The sequence below is a fragment of the Bos grunniens genome, chromosome 20, assembly GCF_055505025.1.
Source record: "Bos grunniens cultivar Pamir isolate PY7600 chromosome 20, Bosgru_T2T1.0, whole genome shotgun sequence".
In the NCBI taxonomy this organism is placed as follows: Eukaryota; Metazoa; Chordata; class Mammalia; order Artiodactyla; family Bovidae; genus Bos; species Bos grunniens.
This window is the reverse complement of record NC_141184.1, coordinates 33,257,620-33,281,252: the sequence shown is the minus strand read 5'-3', so window position 1 is coordinate 33,281,252 and position 23,633 is coordinate 33,257,620. Positions and strand designations below refer to the sequence as shown.

Here is a 23,633-nt window from a genome sequence, read left to right as displayed (position 1 = left end):
GTGGGGCCAAAAAATAAATAAAATCTCCAGTCTTTTAATCTTCAGGGAATGAAGTAATTCTTCCTCCTCCTTTCAAAACCAAAACTCCTCAAACTGATTATAATTAAGAATGGCATATTACTGTTTTTAGATTTCTTGTAAATTTTATTTACTTTTCTCAAAAGTGTTTGAATATGCAACAGAGTCTTGTGGACTTGAGCAAAGAATATGGCTTTTATTAATCAAGTAAATGAACCAAAGTAAACTCAGCAATCTGTAACTGCTTTTCTTAATAAGAGTATACCTTAAGGCCATGATACTACATTTTGGCTCCTATGGTGAGAAAGAAATAAGAAAAGAAAAATGCTAACACCATCCTGAGATAAGCATCATATTTTAGATAAGGAACAGTCAGAGACACGTGGGATGATCATGGACTCCTGGGGAAAAAAACTTACTGTGTGGGTGGCAGTTTGGCAAAGAAAAAGTCTGGGTTTATGCCTCAAGAAAGGCAACTGGAGTGAATGATGGTTGCTCAGTTCGTGTCTGACTCTGCGACCCCCGGGACTGTAGCCCACCAGGCTCCTCTGTCCATGGAAGTCTCCAGGCAAGAATACTGGAGTGGGTTGCCATTCCTTTCTCCAAAGGCTACTGCAAATGCTCCAAATTGAAAGATCCTAGTGCTGATAACAAACACTTAGCAGCTGCAGAAACACTACTGGTTGACCAAATGCTGTGGATGACTTAAGACTGAGTTGGCATTATTGCCCCTCTGGAAGCAAGTTGACATTATGCAAGAATGCTTCTGGGAAAAACAGATTGAAATGATTTGGCCTGCAAACCTCTTGCTTTGAGCAAAACCATACCAGTTGGAAAATGAACTCTTGATTAAGAAACAAGAAAAAGAAGTTGAATGGGGTATAGTGCTATTCTGGAATTACTTGGTTGTTACAAAAGTTGTCAGCATGTAAAACTGCGTCTGTGGTTGTGGGATTTAGGAAATTTGGATGACAACTTTATGGCTGGGATAAATTCAGGTTAGTGAAGAAGTCAGCTTTGGGAAGAGTGAAAAGTGGTCAGAAGTAGCGAATGTGCACATACTGAGTTAAAACTGCTGAAATTTGTAAATGTTAATATATTCTGCATTAACTCATTTCACACACAGCCCTTTATACTGGAGGGAACACACTGCGAGAAGGTATTCTAACTTGTCCAGGGGCACACAACTAATAGGGCGGTAGCTGGCTTTCAGGATTCACATTTCGCTGGTTTGCCAGCACACCACGCTTCTGAGAGTGTGAAAGGAGCAATGTCAGGGCTAGACTAAAGAGTCCAGAAAGTTCTTCTCTCTACTGGAGCAAGGGCGCCGTCCCTATAGCCTCAGAACCGTGGTAGGTCAGAACCCGCGGGGCTGGGACCACCGTGATGATGGGTAACTCAGAGCCGAGCTGGGGAGTGGAGAAGCCAGGCTCCGCGGTGGCTGAAGTGAGCCAGAGCGGCAGCTAGCCTACCCCGCCAGACTCCATCAGCTCGCCGCGCCCCAGGCTCCGCGCCCCGTTCGCCCCCGGTCCGCTCGCCCCAGGCTGTGTCACTCACTCACGGTCTGGGACACCTTCAGTTCCTGGTTGAGCCACTGGCACAGGATCTCCGACATGGTTAGGCCTGTGCCTCCCACCGCACGCAGGTGCCAGGAACGCGCGGGAAACCTAGCCCGCCTGCCTGCCCGCGTCCTCCGGTTGCCAAGGGCGACCCGTTGCTAAGGAAGCGTATTCAGGCCGGAGCTAGGGGAAAGGCTGGGAGAAGAGGGGTGCCAGAGCTCAGCCCGGGAGGACAGAAAATCGTGGCTTGCCCCCTGCTGGTAGGTAAGACCGAGACGTGCGCAGGGGCGGTGGGCTTCAGCGGGCTTGGGGAAAGCGGTGGAGCGCTATTAACACAACAGCCAGGAGATGTTAGCAGGGTTGGTGTGTGGAGGAGGAGAGGCAAGGGAGCCTCTCTAAAGAAAGAATCTTGATTGAAGGGGAATTTTTTTTCTTCCTGTTTGCCTCCTAAAGAAACTTATGGAAGCCCCTGCTCCAGTGACCTCAGTTTTGTCTTTAACTTACAAACTGCCAGTTTTAATTGCTGTATTATATGCAGCCATGAAATTAAAAGACGCTTACTTCTTGGAAGGAAAGTTATGACCAACCTAGATAGCATATTCAAAAGCAGAGATATTACTTTGCCAACAAAAGTCCTCCTAGTCAAGGCTATGGTTTTTCCAGTGGTCATGTATGGATGTGAGAGTTGGACTATGAAGAAAGCTGAGCGCCAAAGAATTGATGCTTTTGAACTGTGGTGTTGGAGAAGACTCTTGAGAGTCCCTTGGACTGCAGGAGATCCAACCAGTCCATTCTGAAGATGATCAGTCCTGGGTGTTCATTGGAAGGACGGATGCTGAAGCTGAAACTCCAATACTTTGGCCACCTCATGCGAAGAGTTGACTCATTGGAAAAGACTGGAGGCAGGAGGAGAAGGGGACAAGAGAGGATGAGAGGCTGGATGGCATCACTGACTCGATGGACATGAGTTTGAGTGAACTCCGGGAGTTGGTGATGGACAGGGAGGCCTGGCATGCTGCGATTCATGGGGTCGCAAAGAGGTGGACAGGACTGAGCAACTGAACTGAACTGAACTGATGGGCTACCCAGACAGGGACTGAATAGGGCTTATACAACTTTTAGTCCCAGAGCTGGTAGAGGTCCTGACCTGTAGCAAGCTTTCTATACTTTTTATTGGTGGTGGTGACAGAACTAACATTTAGGGTAATTCATATCTTTATATTGTTTCGAGAGGTGAGTGTTTAACAAACTTCTTTTCTGGTCAGTTTTTTTTTTTTTCCTTTCAGGTATTATTTTAAATTGTATTTTGGGAAAGACTCTCACCTTGACCAAATCTGAGTCAGAGTCCTCTGAGCCCTCTTCTCCCTGAGGTCCTACCTTGAACTCTGTCCTTGGCTCCTTTGTCAAGTTTTGGCAAAAATTCTGCTGGATGAGTTTAGTGAAAATCCTCCACCCTCCATATCTGATCTAGTTCCCTGTCCCTCACCCTTGATACCTGATCATTCTGGCCTGTTTTCAGCAAATATCCTGTCTAGTCAGTTTCGTCTTTAACTCTGATGTTTCTTTGTAGTAGTTTTCCATCCAAAGACCTCAAATGCACTCCTTGGCTGTAAATCCCCACTTTTCCTTATTATATTCAGAATTGAGCCCTATCTCTATCCACTATTGCAAAACCCCATTGCAGTAGTCCCCTCAATAAAGTCTTTCTTATGGTCTTTAGCAACAGTAAGAAACATTCTCCTTTAATAATTTCTAAAAGTTTAGATGGAATAATGGAAAAATTACTTACATATATAATGTGCTTAGTCACTCAGTTGAGTCTGACTCTTTTTGACCCCCATGAACTGTAGACCACGAAGCTCCTCTGTCCATGGGGATTCTCCAGGCAAGAATACTGGAGTGGGTTGCCATGCCCTTCTCTAGGGGATCTTGCCAACCCAGGGATTGAACCCAGGTCTCCTGCATTGCAGGCGGATTCATTACTTTCTGAGTCACCAGGGATGCCAGTATATATATATATATATATATATATATATATATATATATATATATGTGTGTGTGTGTGTGTGTGTGTGTGTGCACATATGTGTGTGTGCCTCACAAAGATAAGTAATTTCCCCCCAAAAGCTTGAATTCATCAAATTATTTTAAACTGTAAGAATGATGACAGTAATGTCCTAATAGGTGAAATTCTCTTAAAATTAATCTGAAATTGATCTGTGTGTCCTGATTGGATAAAAGTTAGTACCATTTCTCTGCTGGCTTTACTTAACATTGAAATCTCTCACCCGATGAGAGTTATGCCTGATTCTTTTTGACCCCCATGAACTGTAGCCCACGAAGCTCCTCTATCCATAATTACAATGGGAATAACTACAATGGGAATTCTGAGGGAGATTTATTGCCAACAGAATTGGAGCCTGATACACTTGATATGCATCATATTAGAGTTATCCAAATTCAAAAGGTTATATTCTAAATAGCCTGTTTAGCTTAGGGGATGTATCTAATAAACCTTTAAACATTAGAAATATGTCATCCCTGAAAATGCTTCTAAAAGATGAATACCTGCCTAGAAATGACCTCCAAGACACTCCTGTGGCTAGTCATCCCAGTTGTACATTTAAACTGAAGACTAGTGTTACACATTAAGAAGTTCCAAGCTTTAATTTCAGTCTGTAGAGCCTGGGGGGTAGAAACTATTGTTTTCTAGATTGCTGAGAAAATTGCTTGTGGGAAGGATGTAAATGAAGGCACATCAGATTCCACAGCTGCACCAGAATAAAATGTCTGACCTCATAAGGTGTCCATCAGTTCAGTTAAGTTCAGTTGCTCAGTCGTGTCTGACTCTTTGTGACCCCATGAATCGCAGCATGCCAGGCCTCCCTGTCCATCACCAACTCCCAGAGTTCACTCAAACTCATGTCCATTGAGTCGGTGATGCCATCCAGCCATCTCATCCTCTGTCGTCCCCTTCTCCTCCTGCCCCCAGTCCCTCCCAAAGCATCAGGGTCTTTTCCAATGAATCAACTCTTCGCATGAGGTGGCCAAAGTATTGGAGTTTCAGCTTCAGCATCAGTCCTTCCAATGAACACCCAGGACTGATCTCCTTTAGGATGGACTGGTTGGATCTCCTGCAGTCTTAGGGACTCTCAAGAGTCTTCTCCAACACCACAGTTCAAAAGCATAAAGTCTTCGGCACTCAGCTTTCTTCACAGTCCAACTCTCACATCCATACATGACCACTGGAAAAACCATAGCCTGACTAGACGGACCTTTGTTGGCAAAGTGATATCTCTGCTTTTGAATATGCTATCTAGGTTGGTCATAACTTTCCTTCTAAGGAGTAAGCACCTTTTAATTTCGTGGCTGCAATCACCATCTGCAGTGATTTTGGAGCCAAAAAAAATTAAGTCTGATACTCGTTCCACTGTTTCCCCATCTATTTCCCATGAAGTGATGGAACCAGATGCCATGATCTTCGTTTTCTGAATGTTGAGCTTTAAGCCAACTTTTTCACTCTCCTCTTTCACTTTCATCAAGAGGTTTTTTAGTTTTTTCATTTTCTGCCATAAGGGTGGTGTCATCTGCATCTCTGAGGTTATTGGTATTTCTCCCGGCAATCTTGATTCCAGCTTGTGCTTCTTCCAGCCCAGCGTTTCTCATGATGTACTCTGCATAGAAGTTAAATAAGCAGGGTGATAATATACAGCCTTGACGTACTCCTTTTCCTATTTGGAACCAGTCTGTTGTTCCATGTCCAGTTCTAATTGTTGCTTCCTGACCTGCATACAGGTTTCTCAGATATATGCTATTATTCCCACATCAGAGCAAATATTTCTGTACCATCTAGAGGAGCTGTTTGTTTATTGCTTATTGTTTTGTTTCAGTTATTTGTAGTGTTTGTCTTTGGAACTCAGCTCCAAACAACATAATTTGCCAATGCAATATTTTGGAAAAGAAATTTATATACAGAAATTAGATAAATGAAGAAGAGATACAAAATTAAGGCAAAGTTTTTTCTTTTCACCAAAAAAAGCTATATAATTTTTTTTTTCCATTACATGGCTAGTTGGCTTAGTTTTAAATAGTTTGGACATGTTTATAGCATTTCAAGAAGTTTTTGAGACATTTGTTTCCTAAATCTGCTTTGATTTTATTAATGACTAATTCAGTGTTTATATATACATAAGGACATACATACTGAAGGATTTTTAGAAAATCTTATGTGGTCTTCTATGTGTGTGTTGCATGCATTTCTTCATTTCTCTCTCATCACCTTAAGATCATTCTCTCATTCTCTCATTCCTTCTGCTCAGCCTGTTTTACAATGCCTTTGCTCATTTTATATTAATTAATTCAACAAATATTTTCCCAGTGTCCACAATAAGCAGCCAAGCTAGATTTCCCTGTCCCTTCCCCTCTAGTCACTCTCTGCAACCAGTCAAGCTCATATTCCTTCTCTATTTTGCAACTCAGACACTTCCCATTAATTTAACTAGAGCATCATTTACAGACTGTGCGTTTTGACTTCTTAAAACGCAATTTCTAAGATGGATCTAAACATAATTTCTAAGATGGATCATGCTAGAATTCTTTATAAATGAAACAGTGAAGAATAAAACAGAATAGAAAATATCAGAGGGCATTTCATGAAGGAGGGTTAATGTGAAATGAGGGTGGAAACAAGGGTGGAAACATTTTTGGAGTCACTGTCCTGGAGGATAAAGACCCCACTGGAGGCTATTTACAATACAGCCTGAATGCAAACTTAACTGTGAGCCACAAATTCCCTTTGCACAGCTTGCACACATTTCTTCACTAGATCCCACTTTTCTCATCTCTGCATCTTCTTTTGGCAAAAAAAAAAAAAAAGAGCAACTTTCTATCTCAGCCAATCCTTAATTGAGGACCCAACTCATCAGTTACCACCTTCACAAAACATCCTACTCTCTCCATCTCCCTAATTCCTTCTCTCTTCTGAAAGCTCAAAATAAGTGCTTTCCTTTCAACTTCCATCCAAGACACCTACCTCTTACCAACTACCCACAGCTTGGCCAACGACTCAGTTTGGCAATCTTCTACAAGTCTTTCTCAACACATTTTCAAACAAGTATTGATTTAGGTTCATATTATTTGTGTCAAATAGCAGTCATGCTGTTAAAGTTTAATTCTGTTTCAAAATTCTTTAAGTCTTTTCTTCCTTTTTTTTTTTAAGTCTTTTCTATTGAAGCAGATATAACCTTTTATTTAATGTGTCGTATTTTCCAGGCCCACATGATTTGTCTTATATATCGATTGGCTTTCTTAAGCAAACATTTAAAATTCAATCTTAAAGAGCAATCAGATTTGAAACAAAATAAAATTACAAAGAAAACAACATGAGACAAAAAACTAGGTACCTTACGAGAAAAAGTGAGTCATATGTTCTAAGACTGAGATAAACCTAAGTTCATTTATCAGAATTCTTGCTTTAATTTCTTACATGTTGAAGTTTTCAGAAAAGCCAAATCACCCTTTAGTATCTTAAATTTAGGGCTGTGAATTTCTGTTTTACTTTTTCCTTACTCAGAAAAAAGTTAAATATTACTAGAAAACCTTTTTAGTTTTGCTGAATGTGATCAAATAAATATACATTTCTCCATATATTTATCCAGTAAATATACATTATACATGCTGCTGCTGCTAGTCACTTTAGTCATGTCTGACTCCTTGTGACCCCATAGATGGCAGCCCATCAGGCTCCCCCGTCTCTGGGATTCTCCAGGCAAGAACACTGGAGTGGGTTGCCATTTCCTTCTCCAATGCATGAAAGTGAAAAGTGAAAGTGAAGTCGTTCAGTCGTGTCCAACTCTAGTGACCCCATGGACTGCAGCCCACCAGGCTCCTCTGTCCATGGGATTTTCCAGGCAAAAGTACTGGAGTGGGGTGCCATTGCCTTCTCTGAAAGAAGACATACAGATGGGCAAAAAGCACATGAAAACATGCTCAACATCACTAAATATTAGAGAAATGTAAATCAAAACTACAATGAGGTATTACCCCACACCAGTGAGAATGGCCATCATCAAAACATCTACAAATAATAATGCTGGAGAGGGTGTGGAGAAAAGGCAACCCTCTTACACTATTAGTAGGAAGGTAAATTGGCCCAATGATTATGGAGAACAGTATGGAGGTTCCTTGAAAAACTAGATGTAGATCTAGCATATAATCCAGCTATCCCGTTCCAGGCATATATACAGAGAAAGCCATAATTTGAAAATATAGGCATCCTGTTGTTCATTGGAGTATTATTTACAGTAGCCAAAACATGGAAGCAACCTAAATATACATCAACAGGGGAGTGGATATTGATGTGATATATACAATGGAATACTACTCAGCCATAAAAAGAATGAAGTAATGCCATTTGCAGCAACATGAATGGACTTAAGGATTGTCACATTGAGTGAAGTAAGTTGGACAAAGCCAAATGTCATATGATATCGCTTATATGTAGGATCTAAAAAAAGTGGTACAAATGAACTAATTTACAAAACAGAGGCCAGAGTCAAAGACGTAGAAAACAAACTTATAGCTGACAGTGGGGAAGAGAAGGGAAGAATAATTTGAAGATTGGGATTGACATATATACACTGCTGCTGCTGCTGCTGCTAAGTTGCTTCAGTCGTGTCTGACTCTGTGCAACCCCATAGATGGCAGTCCACCAGGCTCCCCCATCCCTGGGATTCTCCAGGCAAGAACACTGGAGTGGGTTTCCATTTCCTTCTCCAATGCATGAAAGTGAAGTGTCAAAGTGAAGTTGCTCAGTTGTATCTGACTCTTAGCGACCCCATGGACTGCAGCCTACCAGGCTCCTCCGCCCGTGGGATTTTCCAGGCAAGAGTACTGGGGTGGGTTGCCATTGCCTTCTCCAATATATATATATATACACTACTATATATAAAATATATGACTAATAAGGACCTACTGTGGGTTTCCCTGGTGGCTCAGAGGTAAAGAATCCGCTTGCCAATGCAGGAGACACAGATTTCATCCCTGGGTCAGGAACATCCCTGGAGGAGGAAATGGCAACCCACTCCAGTATTCTTACCTGGGAGATGTCATGGACAGAGGAGCCTAGTGGGCTACAGTCCATGGACCTGTGAAGAGTCAGACACAACTTAGTGACTAGAACAACAGCAACACAAAGGACCTACTGTATAGCACAGGGGACTCGACTCTATATTCTGTAATGAGCCATATGGGACATGAATCAAAAAAATGTAGCTATATGGATAACTGACTCACTTTGCTGTACACCTGAAAGTAACACAACATTGTCAATCAACTATACTCCAATAAAATTATATATACACAAATATATTTAATCTTATTTGTCATACCCCTAATAATAAAAGCAAAAACTGGCAGAACTAAAGGGAAATCAAAATTATATAAAATTAAAATGAAAAGTATATACAATTATAGTTGAGACTTTAAAACTTTACCCTTAACAATTGATGAAGCAGAAAAACTTTTCTTTAAGGATATAGAAACCTTGAAAAACACCATATCAATCAAATTAATATAACTTATATTTATAAAACAATTTGAAAGGAAGCATTCATTGAAGGCTGATTACATAGTAATACAACTAGAAATAGGGGTGGTATAGATTAGGTTGACTCTAATGACTTCAAAAATCACATGGAGAAAATTACTTTTAGTTTTTCTTCCCACTGTGAATCTATATTGTCATCATGATGCATTAGGTTCTCTACAGTTGAGCTCTCATTGTTTTTTCAAACTACATCTAATCACATTTTTTATTGGTACCTTTTCAAATAAGTTATCAAGAATTTCATAATCATTTTCCTAGATTACTAGAGAAAAGTTTATTGAATTATTTAATATTTTTATATCAAAGGAAATAGCAATGTTAATTCTATAGGAAATATGGGATTTTCAATAGAATATAGAAGGAAAGAAATATGATAGCAGAATTTCAGTCATATGTGCACTTCACAAAATAAAATATAACTATATTATAGTTACTTCCCTATTAATTATTTGTTTATTTTTATCTTGTTTTATCTTTGTTTGCTTTTGGTTTTGTGGAGGGAACTTATCTGAATTGACAGAGAAATAACATAAAACTAAATTTCTTTGTAATGGTTTATAAAACCAGAATGACAATTCCCTTTCATTTAGCAAGAATGAAGGAAGGATGTGTGATCTATGCTCCAAGTGTGATTGCAATTTCCAGACTCTTGCATGAGAAACGCTGGGCTGGAAGAAGCACAAGGGAATCAAGATTGCTGGGAGAAATATCAATAACCTCAGATATGCAGATGACACCACCCTTATGGCAGAAAGTGAAGAGGAACTCAAAAGCCTCTTGATGAAAGTGAAAGAGGAGAGTGAAAAAGTTGGCTTAAAGCTCAACATTCAGAAAACGAAGATCATAGCATCTGGTCCCATCACTTCATGGGAAATAGATGTGGAAACAGTGGAAACAGTGTCAGACTTTATTTTTTTGGGCTCCCAAATCACTGCAGATGGTGATTGAAGCCATGAAATTAAAAGACGCTTACTCCTTGGAAGGAAAGTTACGACAAACCTAGATAGCATATTAAAAAGCAGAGATATCATTTTGCCAACAAAGGTCCGTCTAGTCAAGGCTATGGTTTTTCCTGTGGTCATGTATGGATGTGAGAGTTGGACTGTGAAGAAAGCTGAGCACCGAAGAATTGATGCTTCTGAACTGTGGTGTTGGAGAAGACTCTTGAGAGTCCCTTGGACTGCAAGGAGATCCAACCAGTACATTCTAAAGGAGATCGGTCCCGGGTGTTCTTTGGAAGGAATGATGCTAAAGCTGAAACTCCAGTACTTTGGCCACCTTATGTGAAGAGTTGACTCATTGGAAAAGACTCTGATGCTGAGAGGGATTGGGGGCAGGAGGAGAAGGGGACGACAGAGGATGAGATGGCTGGATGGCATCACCGACTCGATGGACGTGAGCTTGAGTGAACTCCGGGAGTTGGTGATGGACAGGGAGGCCTGGCTGCTGCAATTGATGAGGTTGCAAAGAGTGGACATGACTGAGCAACTGAACTGAACTGAATATTTTAAAAGCATATTTGGAAAACAATGTAATGTTGCCAATTTTCTTTTTTGATTTTTTCAAGTAAGAACCTAAATACAAATACCGCATCTTTTCTGGCCATTATTTCACATGAGAAAGAATATTTTACAAAAAAGAAATAGAAATCAGAAAATTTGAGAATGAAGAACCATACTTTAAATTGAATAGACTTTATGAAAATCCCACAGTATGTCATCAGAGACTTGTGAATGTCTTTATAATTTGGACCTACTGTTGCCAAAACTCTGTTCCAGAACCTGACACTTAGGTACCTCTTGAACATGGATCCCTAATCTCCATGGTGTTTGCAACCTTTCCACGTTGGAATGTTCAAGACCTGTGAGATGGGGTGTGTGTGTGTACACATTAATGGAAAATTATCTGTGGATACTTTTTTCAAGCCTTAGCCAGTTTCTTTTTGTTTTTTCTTTTTGGAGTATTAAGTATCTTTCTATGTCTTCCAAAAGAATAAATACAGGGTTAAATGTTAGGTGGGAGATATTTTTAAGGCTACCTGAAGACTACAAGGTTTCATAGAATTTGAAGGTCTTCTATAGAGTTTATTGACACCACAGCCACAAACTCTGCTGGAGAATTCCTCATTGTAGGAGACAATTGCCTATAGCAAGTCAAATCCCCAAGGAGAAAACAATGGCTTTCAGATTATGCACCCCTTGGGAGACAACTGAATTCTTATAGTACTAAACTGAAGGCTAAATCATGCTATTTTGAATTGCATCAGGAAGTCCAATCCTAAGTAAGACCTGTACTTGCTCTGGCTACTAGCAATTTCCATGCCATATTCTTACGTATGTGTTCTAAGCATGTGATTAAACTGTCAAATCCTCCAGAAGTCTGAGAACTCTGGCAAGAGTCAGACCAAAGGGATCCAGACATTTAAATGAAGCATGAAATTAACTTCAATTTTCTTACTTTAGTTATCATCTATGGTATTTCAGCGAGTTAATACAAGGTCTTCAAAAACTTTATTTATTCCAAACCACTATTTGTGGTTTGGATATTGAGGAAGTCAATAGTGATGAAATTATAATGCAAATGCATCCATATTTGTTAAGCAATTGATTTTTTATGCCTAATTAGTTTCTGAAAAGTGGAACTCAGTGTTCAAGTACTTAATTTGATATATCTACCAGATGGATCTCTTTTATATTAAATTCCTACTGGTTACCAAATAATAGCTATTAAAGATACTTAGGGTATCTCCAAAGACAAAGCAGGATTTTAACAGCATCAGGAAATTAATGATTGTAATGTATGCTAGAAATGTGATGAAGTGGTGACCAATAATTATATTAAGTTCCACTGCTTTGAAAATAGCATTGTTTCATTAGTCAAGGTTGAATTTTTATTCTGACACAAGGTTCATGAGGACAAGTCTAGTGCATATGAATTTAAGTAATTTGGCAGTCAAAATGGAGATATTCTGTATCAGAAAGTCACATCCAAAGAATGGATTCTATCTTTGATTCTTCATGCTAGCTCCTAGCAATTTCCATATTATATTCTTGGATATGTGTTTACATACATATATATATTTATATATGTGTGTATAAAACCTTGCATAAAAAGTGGAAAGATAAGAAAACACTGTGCTTATTTCTAGTACAGGTTGAAAATGCATTAGTATCTGGAAGCAAAGAACAGACTGAAATTATGTAAAAAGATTGTGAAAATATAAGTTCAATTTTCCATCATATAACTCTAAAAACTGCTTTTATTTGAGTATTTGAAATTTTTAGAAATCAGGAGCCCTCTATTAACCCAAAGGCCATTGGAAACTTGAGGGATCACATCTTATATCTTATTCCACTTACACTGTAGGTTTATGTGAATGTCTTGAAAGAGATTAGCAGAAAACAAGATTCAGGAAGTTGTTGATGAGCTGAATATAATGAAAGGGGTATTAAACCTGGAAATGGAAGGCAGAACTAATGAAAGAAAGAAGGAAAAGTACAGACAAACTTTTATCCCTTGCAAGGTTTACATAAGATTAAGTCTGGGGTCAAGAGATGCTATATAAGGGAAAAATCAAACAAATTCTGAATAAAATATAATATTGTGCTTAGTTGCTCAGTTGTGTCCAACTCCCTGTGGCCGCATGGACTGTAGCCCACCAGGCTCCTCTGTCTATGGAACTTTCCAGCCAAGAATACTGGAGCTGGTTGCCATTTCCTCCTCCAGGGGATCGTCCCAACCCAAGAGATGCAAGAACCTGCATCTCTTGCATCTCCTGCATTGGCAGGCAGATTCTTTACCACTAGCACAATCTAGGAAGCCCAAAATATAATATTGGGACTCCCAGAATTGGTATCCACTTTGAACAATCATGAATGACAGCATGATGTGAGGGGAAGGTAAGGAGCCAAAAGAACCTTCTGTTAGGGAATAGGCAGAAAAACTCAAAGATGAATGATGTAATATATGTCTTTCTCGTTATAGACAAGTTTGCAACATGCGGCAAGAGAGGGAAAAGTCAAGAACCGAATGGAGAAAAAGCTGTTTTTTTAAAATTAACCCAATTACAATTTGATGTTGACTTGGTATTTTTCTCAGATGACTCATGTTATGGAAATAGCTAATGAGGGAGAAGGCCAAAGATGAAAAATCTGATATGGTGATTTTCTTTCACTAAAAATATCAATCATGTAATTATTATCAACAAAAAATGCTAAGTAATTGAATTTTTTATGTAATATGAATCCTTGCAACTCTTCACTGTTTCTTTGTGAATGTACCAACTGACCATGCATTCCTCTCCAAACTTACAAACTTATTGGCAACACAGAACCCAGAGATAAGTTTAACCAAATTTAGCATTCCAAAGCTTCTGCAAAATGGAAGAACAGAATCTGAATCCTTGACATAAATTCAGTTGCCTCAGAGTACTCCCTCACGGCTAAAAGATTTCACCTACCACCTCAGAGAAATGCTGAGAAAACTAACTTGATTTTTGAATATTTTTCATCTTTCAGAGATTTGGTGATACAGGCAAAGTCATCCAAAAACAAACAAATGGACAACCAAAAAACTCCCAAGCTTTAGGACAATTGTATGTATCAGACTTTCATTTATACAACCTGTGTGGTGCTAGAACCGAAATAAAAAAATAACATAAAAACAAATGAAAGGCACTAAAACATGATATAATCCAACTATAGGACATTTTGGAACAGGCAAAACTATGGAGACAGTATAAAGATCAGTGGTTGCCAGGGTTTGAGGGGAGGGAAAGATGAATAAGTGGAGCACAGAGGATTTTGGAGGCAGTGAAAATACTGATACTATGATGGTGGATACACAACATTATGCATTTATCAAAACTCCTTCTCAGGTGGCGCTAGGGTAAAGAACCCACCTGTGCATGCAGGAGACTACAGAGATTCAGTTTTGATCCCTGGTTAGGGAAGATCCCCTGGACGAGGAAATGGCACTCCAGTCCAGTATTCTTGCATGGAAAATTCCATGGGCAGAGGAGCTTGGTGGGTTACAGTCCATGGGGCCTCAAAGAGTCAGACATGAGTGAGTGCGAGACTGAGCAGATGTGAGAACAGAGACAATACAATGCAAAAAATGAACCCTAATGTAAACTAGGAACTGTGGGTGATTAAAAACAAACAAAACCACAAACAAAATAAACTCTTTTCCCACAAAATATGTACTTGGAAAGTAACCAGTCCATGTCCACATGCTTTGTTGCTCAGTTGTGTCTGACTCTTTGCGACCCCATGTACTGTAGCCTGCCAGGCTCCTCTGTCCATGGGGATTTTCCAGGCAAAAATACTGGAGTGGGTTGCCATGCCCTCCTCCAGGGGATCTTCCCAATCAAGGGATCGAATCCAGGTCTTCTGCATTGCAGATGGAGTCTTTACCATCTGAGCCAATCAATGCATCGGAAACAAAATCACAACACAAATTACAAAATATTTGAAACGGAGTAGCACTTAAAGAACTACATATAAAAAACTATAGGATGTAACTAAAATAATATTTACCAGAAAATTTGTTGCCTAAAATAAATATCTTAGAAAATATAAAGTTTGGAAATCAATGAGTCTAGGCCTTTCTCAAGAAATTGGAGATTAGAAATAAGTTATTTTTTAAAAAAAGAACAAACTAATGTGATAGGATAAAAATTATTTTTAAAAATAGATTTGATCAAATCAGAAGTGTGCATATCTATAAAAAGGTCTCTGTGACTGTGAATTATTATAGTTATTTAAGTGTAAGGAGGTAATGGAAACATATTTGATCTACTTAAGGTCTAGAGATCTGTTTTCCAGTTCTTTTCATAGAAAAGACTAGATATTGTTTCACTTATGGTTCACTTTGCTCTTCTGGACCTTAATTATTTAATTAATATGAAATGAAGAATTTTGAGAAAAAGTCACGCCTAGCTCTTCTGGGATTCTGCTTTTCCAGGACCTTTGTGGAGGCAATACTCTGCCTAATATAATATTCAGTATATATAGTGTTGTTATCATGTGAACCACTAGTGTCTGCTCGGGAGCCTGGAAACGGAAACAGTGAGTTATGTTACGCAGTACACAACATTCTTATTATGGCCAGTAGTAGCAGTGGTTGTGGTGGTAATGGTAGCAGTGTAAAATTTATAGTAAAGATGACTCACTGGCTACTATTATTTCCTTTGTGTGGTCACAATTAGTTCATAACTAAATTCTCAGCACTAACATCAAACTCTCCCCTCTTTACAACATTTTCAGTAAAATGTAAAAGTCTCTTCCAAGACACGTTATATTAATAGAAGTTCCAAATTGCTCCTAAGTGCTCCGAGGACAAAGTGACTGTCAATTGTCTTGTTAAATCAGTGTCATGTTCACTTACTTAAGGAGATTCTGATCTGAAAAAATAATAAGGCAGGCTGTTTCATTTCTCTTACAAGAAGAATAAAAATTTTTTTCAAAGTTAGAGAAAATTTCACAGTGCTTTTTTGCTCACAATGTAGAGAATCTTCCTTCACTATTTCTTGCTCCTTCCCTTTTGCCATGCTGTAAAAAGGATGAATTGGCAGTTGGGAACAGGACACCAGGGAACCTACTTTTTCTCCCCTCCGTTCTCTTGTAAACCAGTGTCTGTTCTCTGTAAACCAGTGGTTCTCAAAGTGTGGTCAGAGACCCTTCCAGGGCATCAGAATGATTTTCCTAGTAATTCTAAGTAAGACATTACTTTCCTCTTTCCTGTTCTTTCTCCCATGAGTGTACAGTGGAGTCTTCCTTAGCTGTATGACATGCAATGTGGTGTCCCAAGTGCTGCAGTGGTGAAGAATCCGCCTGCCAATTCAGGAGAGCTGGGCTCAATCCCTGGGTCTGGAAGATCCCTTGGATTAGGAAATGACAAACAGCTCCACTAGTCTTGCCTGGGAAATTCCATAGTCAGAGGAGCTTGGCAAGCTACAATCCGTGGGGCCGAAAAGAGTCAGACACGTCTGAGCAACTGAGCGCATGACAAGTGATGTCACAACAGTCTGAATATGGAAGCAGACGGGAGAATATTGCTTTCTTCTATCAAACTAGAGGTTAAAAACATTTACGTAAATACAAAATAATGCCATTCTTCCTATAAAATATTTCTGGTTTTGATCACATATTTTTCATAAACATTATTTTTGTTAATATGTCAAGGGTTTTGTTATATATTAATGTATTATACATAATTTTAATGTATTTATTTATATTCTCACATAAATAATTATGCTTCAATTAAACTAATATAATTTATGTATATATTTATTATATATAATGCATTTAATATATTTTGATGCATATTCATAACTAATGTATATTATGTGAATACTTTAAATTTGCATTTTAATTTCAAAGGTAGTAAATATTGATAGGTACTAATCCACATGAGCAAAACTTCTTTATAAAGTTGAAGAGTTCCTGAGATCAAAAATTTGACAACTACTGCAGTAAGTATTTCCTTTGGTAGCAAAGAGGAAAAATAGAAAGCAAATGAATCTAAAATACAGAGAAAAGGACGAGAGGCACTTAAATGCTCAACTAACCCCAAAGAAGAAGATAAAGCACTTGGAAAATCTCCCCCAACCTCCATAATGGTTTAGACTCAATGTAAGTAACAAATAAACTCTTTAATTCAAAATCATGTATGAAGGACTTCCCTGGTGGTCCAGTGGTTAAGACTCCACACTTCCACTGCAAGGGGCATGGGTTTAGGGAACTAGGATCCCACATGCCAGGTGGATGAAACAACACTGAATATTCATTAGAACGACTGATACTGAAACTCCAATACTTTGGCCACCTGAGGCAAAGAGTCGACTCATTTGAAAGGACCCTGATGCTGGGAAAGATAGAGGGCAGGAAAAGAAGGGGACAACAGAGGATGAGATGGTTGGATGGCATCACCGACTCAGTGGACATGAGTTTGAGCAAACTCCGGGAGATGGTAAAGGACATGGAAACCTGTTGTGCTGCAGTCCATGGGGTCACAAAGAGTCAGACTGAGTGACTGAACAACAACAATAACATTAGCCTGGGGTGAATAAAATGAAGGGAGAGTTAAGTAAGGATAAATGGTAAAGTGATCAAGCTAGACTCTAGATTTTCAATGCCGTATAATGTATTCTTACTGCTTATCTTAAAAGATGATATTTGCTTAGTGCCCCATGCATCTATGTATCTTAAATGTCTGGGTTGTCATATATGTGGTATCTGTGTATATGGTTTAAAGATTACTGTTCAAAACATGTTGCCCTGTCCTTCAGTCCTGGATGGAATGGTAGTATAGGTTCAGAGCGGGCATCTGCAGTCAGGCTTGGGAGGTTGAATCCTAGTCTTTCAAGTTACTTAATTTCTTTGTCTATAATATGGGGTTAATAACAACAGCAGCTCTGCCATGGGGTTGCCGTCATAATGATAATATTTGTGACTATTTGATAAATGTTTAGCACAGTGCCTGGACCACAGTGGGTTCCCTATACTTGTTGGGTTAGCAAATAAGTGAAACCAGAGCTGGCCAGGTTAAATGCCAGGAAAAAGCAAGGGCCTAGGCTGTGATGCAAACATAACATGACGTGGGGGGTGGGGGTCGGGGTGGCCAGGAAGGGGAGGATGGGCGGCGGTGCAGATCAGAATGAGTTGCTAAGTAGGGAAAACAGACAGCAGCCTCTGGGGTTAGAATGACTGGGTGTGGACAGACCCAACAGCAAGTCATCAAAGCCCAAGGAACAAAAGAGGCTTTGCATGACAGAGATATGCTCAGTTGTTTCAGTCGTGCCTGTCTCTTTGTGACTCTACAGACTGTAGCCTGTCAGACTCCTCTGTCCATGGGATTCTCCTGGCAAGAATACTGGAGTGGGTTGCCATCCTCTCCTCCAGGGGATCTCCCTGACCCAGGGATGTAACCCAAGTCTCCTGTGTCTCCAGCCTTGCAGATGGATTATTTGCCACTGAGCCACTGGGGAAGCCCAAATGAGAGGAAAGGGGCTGGGGGAAAAAGTGTTGCTCCCAATATACTCTCATGAGAAATGTTTCACAGAGATTGAGCTTGGTGTGAGGGACTGCAGGGGAAGAGACACAACCCTCTGAACCCAAACATCTACTCTTCCAATTGTAAAAAATTGCCACCACTTCTTGATGGCATTATATTCAAATCATGCACATCACACCATTTTCTGTTACTATATCATTTCCAAATTCTGTCCCAATGTGCTGAAAAATATATTTGAAATATTCTGAAGTCCAAAGAAGAGACTTTTTAAAAAGTCATGCCACATTTCTTTTCCAGGGAAATTTTAATTAAATTTGAAAAAAGGAAACTTTTATTTACTCTGGCATTTATATTAATCCGTTCTAATTTCATTAAGTAATCCAAATGCTTTTGAAAACACCCTTATTGTTTAATACAATAGTTAAATTTTAATTAAGTGTGCTATTTATTTAACTACTCTTGTTCAAAAATAGGGTCTTGCCAACATATATTAAATGTATAATTCTCAGTTTGGTGCATATAGTTATTTACATATCGTTTCAAACAATGACTTGTAACCACTGTGTATTCAGAAGTAAATAATAGACTTCATATTTTAATATCAGACACAATTTAGTTTCCTATAATTAAAAATGTCACAATAGCTGAACTCCAGATTTGCAATGGAAATTCTTTTGTTTCTGTGAAACTTTAGATAGTTGGGGTAGGAGAAATTATTCTCCAAGCACAAAGTGCCTATCACTTTTCCACTCAAATACAAGATCAAGTCACCATGTTGTAGCCACGCATTCCGGGAAACAAAATTCACTCAGAAGGACAATGCAGATAGTGCAGTGCAGTTTATTACACCGTCAGGCCCAAGGCAGAGTCTCCTCTTAGCCAAGGATCTGGACCAGTTTTTTTTTTTTAATTTAAATTTATTTATTTTAATTAGAGGCTTGTGAAAACCTTATACACGCTAAGTGTACGTGCCCAAACCCACCTATCCAAATTCTTTGCAACTAGTCTGAACAAAGGAAAAGAAAGATACAATCAAAGTTAACCCATGATTAGTATGCCTTAAACCCATGATTTGTATGCCTTAAGAATAGGTAGTTAACAGTGGACAATTATCAATAGGCCTGTGGTCATACCCCAATAAGCATAATAGAATTTATTATTCTATTCAGTTACACCGATAATTAGTGTATTCTTTTAGGCGATGGGAGAGCCTAGGTACGAGCCCTGAGACTCTTCCATCCAGGGAGTCTGGTTTTCCAGTTGGTATGTCATTTTCATAGATACTGGGCATATCGCTCAAAGTCCATAGTCTGGCCCAAGATGGAGTCCTGATTTCAAGATGGAGCTTGTTCTGTCTGTTTCCTCCTGCAACCGTCTTTAAGCTTATCATGTAACTCCAGAATAGCAGTGGTAAACTTTTAGAGAAGTTTCTAGTATGCACACTTCCAGTAGTAAGGATTCTGTAAATGTACAGGTAATGATTATAATGGGCACTCTTTTTCTAGGAACAAAGTGGAGGAGCACGGTCTTTCAGAAGTTTCAAGACAAGTTCTTCTCAGTGGTATTATATGAAGAAATGCTGAGGCTTTGTATGCAATACTAGGAAGTGGCTTGTCTTCCTTCTATTCCTCTTTAAGAACAATGTGAAATAAATATCCTATATTAATGCATATATGTGGAATATGAAAATACTTAGTATAGATGATCTTATTTACAAAGGGAAATAGAGACACAAATGTAGAGAACAAACGTATGGATACCAAAGGGAGAAGGGTGGGGTCGGATGAATTGGGAGATGAGGACTGGCAAATATGCACTATTAATACTATGTATAAAAGATAACTAATAAACTATTGTTTGGGTAGGGAACTCTACTCAGTGCTCTGTGGTGACCTAAATGGGAAGGAAATTCAGGAGAAAGGAGGTGTATACATAGAGCCAATTCACTTTGCTGTACAATAGAAACTAACACAATATTGTAAAGCAACTAAACTCCAATGAAAATTAAAATAAATAAATAAAACAATTGTGTCCCTGTTCAGGAATTCAAAAACCCCAAACTGTCTTTGTCCAACAATTAAATATTGTTCAACAATTAAATTTTGAAAGTAGAATATAAAGAACAGTAGGAAAAGTTAAATATGTATATTTGTTTTTATTGGGAGATTCATTTGAATTGAATACTTGTACTTTTAAAGTGACATCTCTGCTGAGAATTTGTGAAGTATTTTGTATGTGTAAATTTTTCAGCAACCTCTGGATTGAAACATAAGAAATGCAAGGATTATGTGGGTTATGGGCATGCCCCTGATTCTTTTAAGAGAAAACTTTTCTAGAGAGTTCAATAATGAATTTGTAACATCTGAGGATAGTTAGTTTCTTTTTTAAAAGAATCTTTGAAAAAGATTTCTGGGGTGAATAAGTCTTTTCCATTTCCTTCTATTCATTGGTTGCTCTTTTACTTGTCTCCTCGCCTTGCCTGAGGGGTATTCATTCATTTATTCAACAAACATTTTATAGGGTGCCTAATCTATGGCTCTGTTTTGGGACTGGTTGACAGTATTGAACTTTACCTAGGCCTGGAAAATAGGATTCCCCCTGACAATAGTGAGGATCATTGAGAAGATTTGCATGTATGCAGTGAGACCTAAAGAGTAAAATTCTTGTCTTCAGGTTCAGAAGCAGTGAAACCCAAAAGTGAGTTCCTCTGCTGAGTTTATGATTAACTTCTCTATCCAAAACATTATTTCCTTTCTTGTCACATTCCTATTCCCCTCAAGATTGACAAATATCAAAGAAAAGAGGGGATAGAAATTGAGAAGGGCCCCATGGAGCCTTCCTAGGACACAATACCTTTGTGTCTTACATTTCACGTTTGTCGAAAGAAGTATTAGTCTCCTAAGCCTTACTTGACTTCCAAAGATCAGACTTAAGCAGTTACTAATTAGGGAAGTGAGGAAATGCAGAAACAATAGACAAGCAGTCAAGCCAGGAAAGAAATGATTGATTAAGCAATAGTTCAGCAGTAGAACTTCCCTAATGGCTCAGATGGTAAAGAATCTGCCTGCAATGTCAGAGACCTGAGTTCGATCCCTGGGTTGGGAAGATCCCCTGGAGAAGGGAATGGCAACGAACTCCAGTATTCTTGCCTGGAGAATCCCATGGACAGAGGAACCTGGCAGGCTACAATCCATGGGGTCACAAAGAGTCAGACACAACTGAGCATTAACACACAGCAATAAAACAGAATCCTAATTCCTCAAGGGGTATATGAAAGATGTCTGACGCAATCTTTGAGTTGCTCTGCAGAAACTAAGATCCTTCCCCACCACCACCCAGGTGGAGGATGGTGACTACATGTTGACCATAAGTATGTAGACTCCAGATTGGAACCAGATGTTTGATGATTAAGATTCCTGAAATATCACCCTGTTACCTCTTAACCTCACCACCAGCCAATCAAAAGTCCACCAACTGCAACCCTCATCCAAAATGTTGCCTATAAAAAGCCTTTCCTAAAAGTCACTGGGAAGTTCAGGTGTTTGAGCTTGACCTTCCCATTCCTCCTTGCTTGATGTCTTGAAATAAACACTGTAACTTCCTTCATCACAACCATGTCAATAGACTGGCTCTTCTGAGTGGGGGGCAAGCAGACCCAAGTTTGGTTCAGTAACAGTAGTTCAAAGCCAAGGCTTTTGACTTGCAAGGGTCTACTATATATATATATATATATATATATATATATATATATATATATATACACACACACACACACACATATATACATATATGTATATACATATATATACATTTATTTTATATGCACACACATGCATATGTATATATACACACATATATACATATGTATACATATGCAATTCAGTTCAGTTTAGTCACACAGGTATGTCCGACTCTTTGCAACCCCATGGACTGCAGCATGCATCTTCCCTGTCTATCACCAACTCCCAGACCTTGCTCAAACTCATGTCTGTTGAGTCAGTGATGCCATCCAACCATCTCATCCTCTGTTGTCCCCTTCTCCTCCTGCCTTCAATCTTTCCCAGCATCAAGGTCTTTTTCAATGCATCAGTTTTTCACATCAGGTAGCCAAAGTATTGGAACTTCAGCTTTAGCACCAGTCCTTCCAATGAATATTCAGGATTGATTTCCTTTAGGATTGACTGGTTTGATCTCCTTGCAGTCCAATGGACTCTCAAGAATCTTGTCCAACACCACAGTTCAAAAGCATCAATTCTTCAGTGTTCAGCTTTCTTTATGGTCCAATACATACGCAATATATGAGTATATATATGTATATGCATATATATATACATGTGCACATATGTATGTATATGGCTTTCCTGGTGGCTCAGATGGTAAAGAATCAACCTGCTATGCAGGAAATCTGGGTTCAATCCCCGGGTTGGGAAGATCCCCTGGAAAAGGGAATGGCTATCCACTCCAATATTCTTGCCTGGAGAATTCCATGGACAAAGGAGCCTGGTGAGCTACAGTCCATGGAGTCACAAAGAGTTGAACACAACTGAGCAAATAACACACACATGTGTATATATACACTTATGCATATATATGTGTATATATGTATAATGTGTACATATGTGTGTGTGTGTAGCTTCCCTAGTGGCTCAGACAGTAAACAATCCACCTGCCATGCAGGAGACCCCAGTTTGATTCCTAGGTTGGGAAGATCCCCTGGAGGAGGGCATAGCAACCCACTCCAGTATTCTTGCCTGGAGAATCCCCATGGACAAAGGAGCCTGGCGAACTATAGTCCAAGGGGTCATGAAGAATCAGACATGATAGAGCAACTAAGCACAGAACACATATATGTGTATGTGTGTGAGTATATATATATATATATGTGTGTGTGTGTTTCTATCTCAGATCCTTGCAAGTCAAAAGTCTTGACTTTGAACTACATATAGATATATGTGCAATATTGTACCTTGGCCACAGATAGTAGATTGGAAAGAAGATAGGTGAGATGCCAGACAATCTTGCCACTACAGACCAGAAAGAGGCCTTCCTAGCTTGGTGGCTTAAAGGGGATGAATAAGGGAACACAAGCAGGATAGTCCCGGTATCCTGCCCCTCTTTCTCATGCCTGGGGTTGAGTCACTGTGTGTGAGTAAGGTAAATGATAAAATTGTTGCATGGGTTTGGGAATTTGTGATCTGAAAGTATCTCACTTCTTTTGTGAGGCCCACAAAAATTCCAAACTTCTCAGAGTTAGCCTCCTTCTACTCCAATCTGTTCCCTCACACCCAAGCATGCTGCAGCAGCCATAGAAGAAAAATGGAAGCATAAAATGTCCAGGAAGAGAGTGTTGAGACCCTACCTACAATATACACAGCCCAAAAAAGAGCAGAAAAGTGAACAAAATTTCTCCCCAACTTCTGTGAGTTGGAAGGAGG

General features: G+C 39.2%; 1 protein-coding gene across 10 annotated transcripts in view; it reads right to left on the bottom strand.

Moving 5' to 3' along the window:
- Positions 1-1,720, bottom strand: part of SPEF2 (sperm flagellar and cilia associated 2) — a 208,077-nt gene extending 206,357 nt beyond the window's left edge. For 7 of the 10 annotated variants that reach the window (XR_015148649.1, XM_086361399.1, XM_086361400.1 and 4 more), the window contains exon 1: positions 1,576-1,720. Coding sequence is in view for 3 of the 10 variants with exons in the window: in XM_086361399.1 (XP_086217525.1) it covers positions 1,576-1,633 (58 nt within the window). In the remaining 7 variants the exon portion in view is untranslated. The remainder of the gene's footprint in view (positions 1-1,575) is intronic. The other 3 variants (XM_086361392.1, XM_086361396.1, XM_086361394.1) reach the window with 1 other exon arrangement.
- Between the last annotated feature and the right edge of the window lie 21,913 nt (positions 1,721-23,633).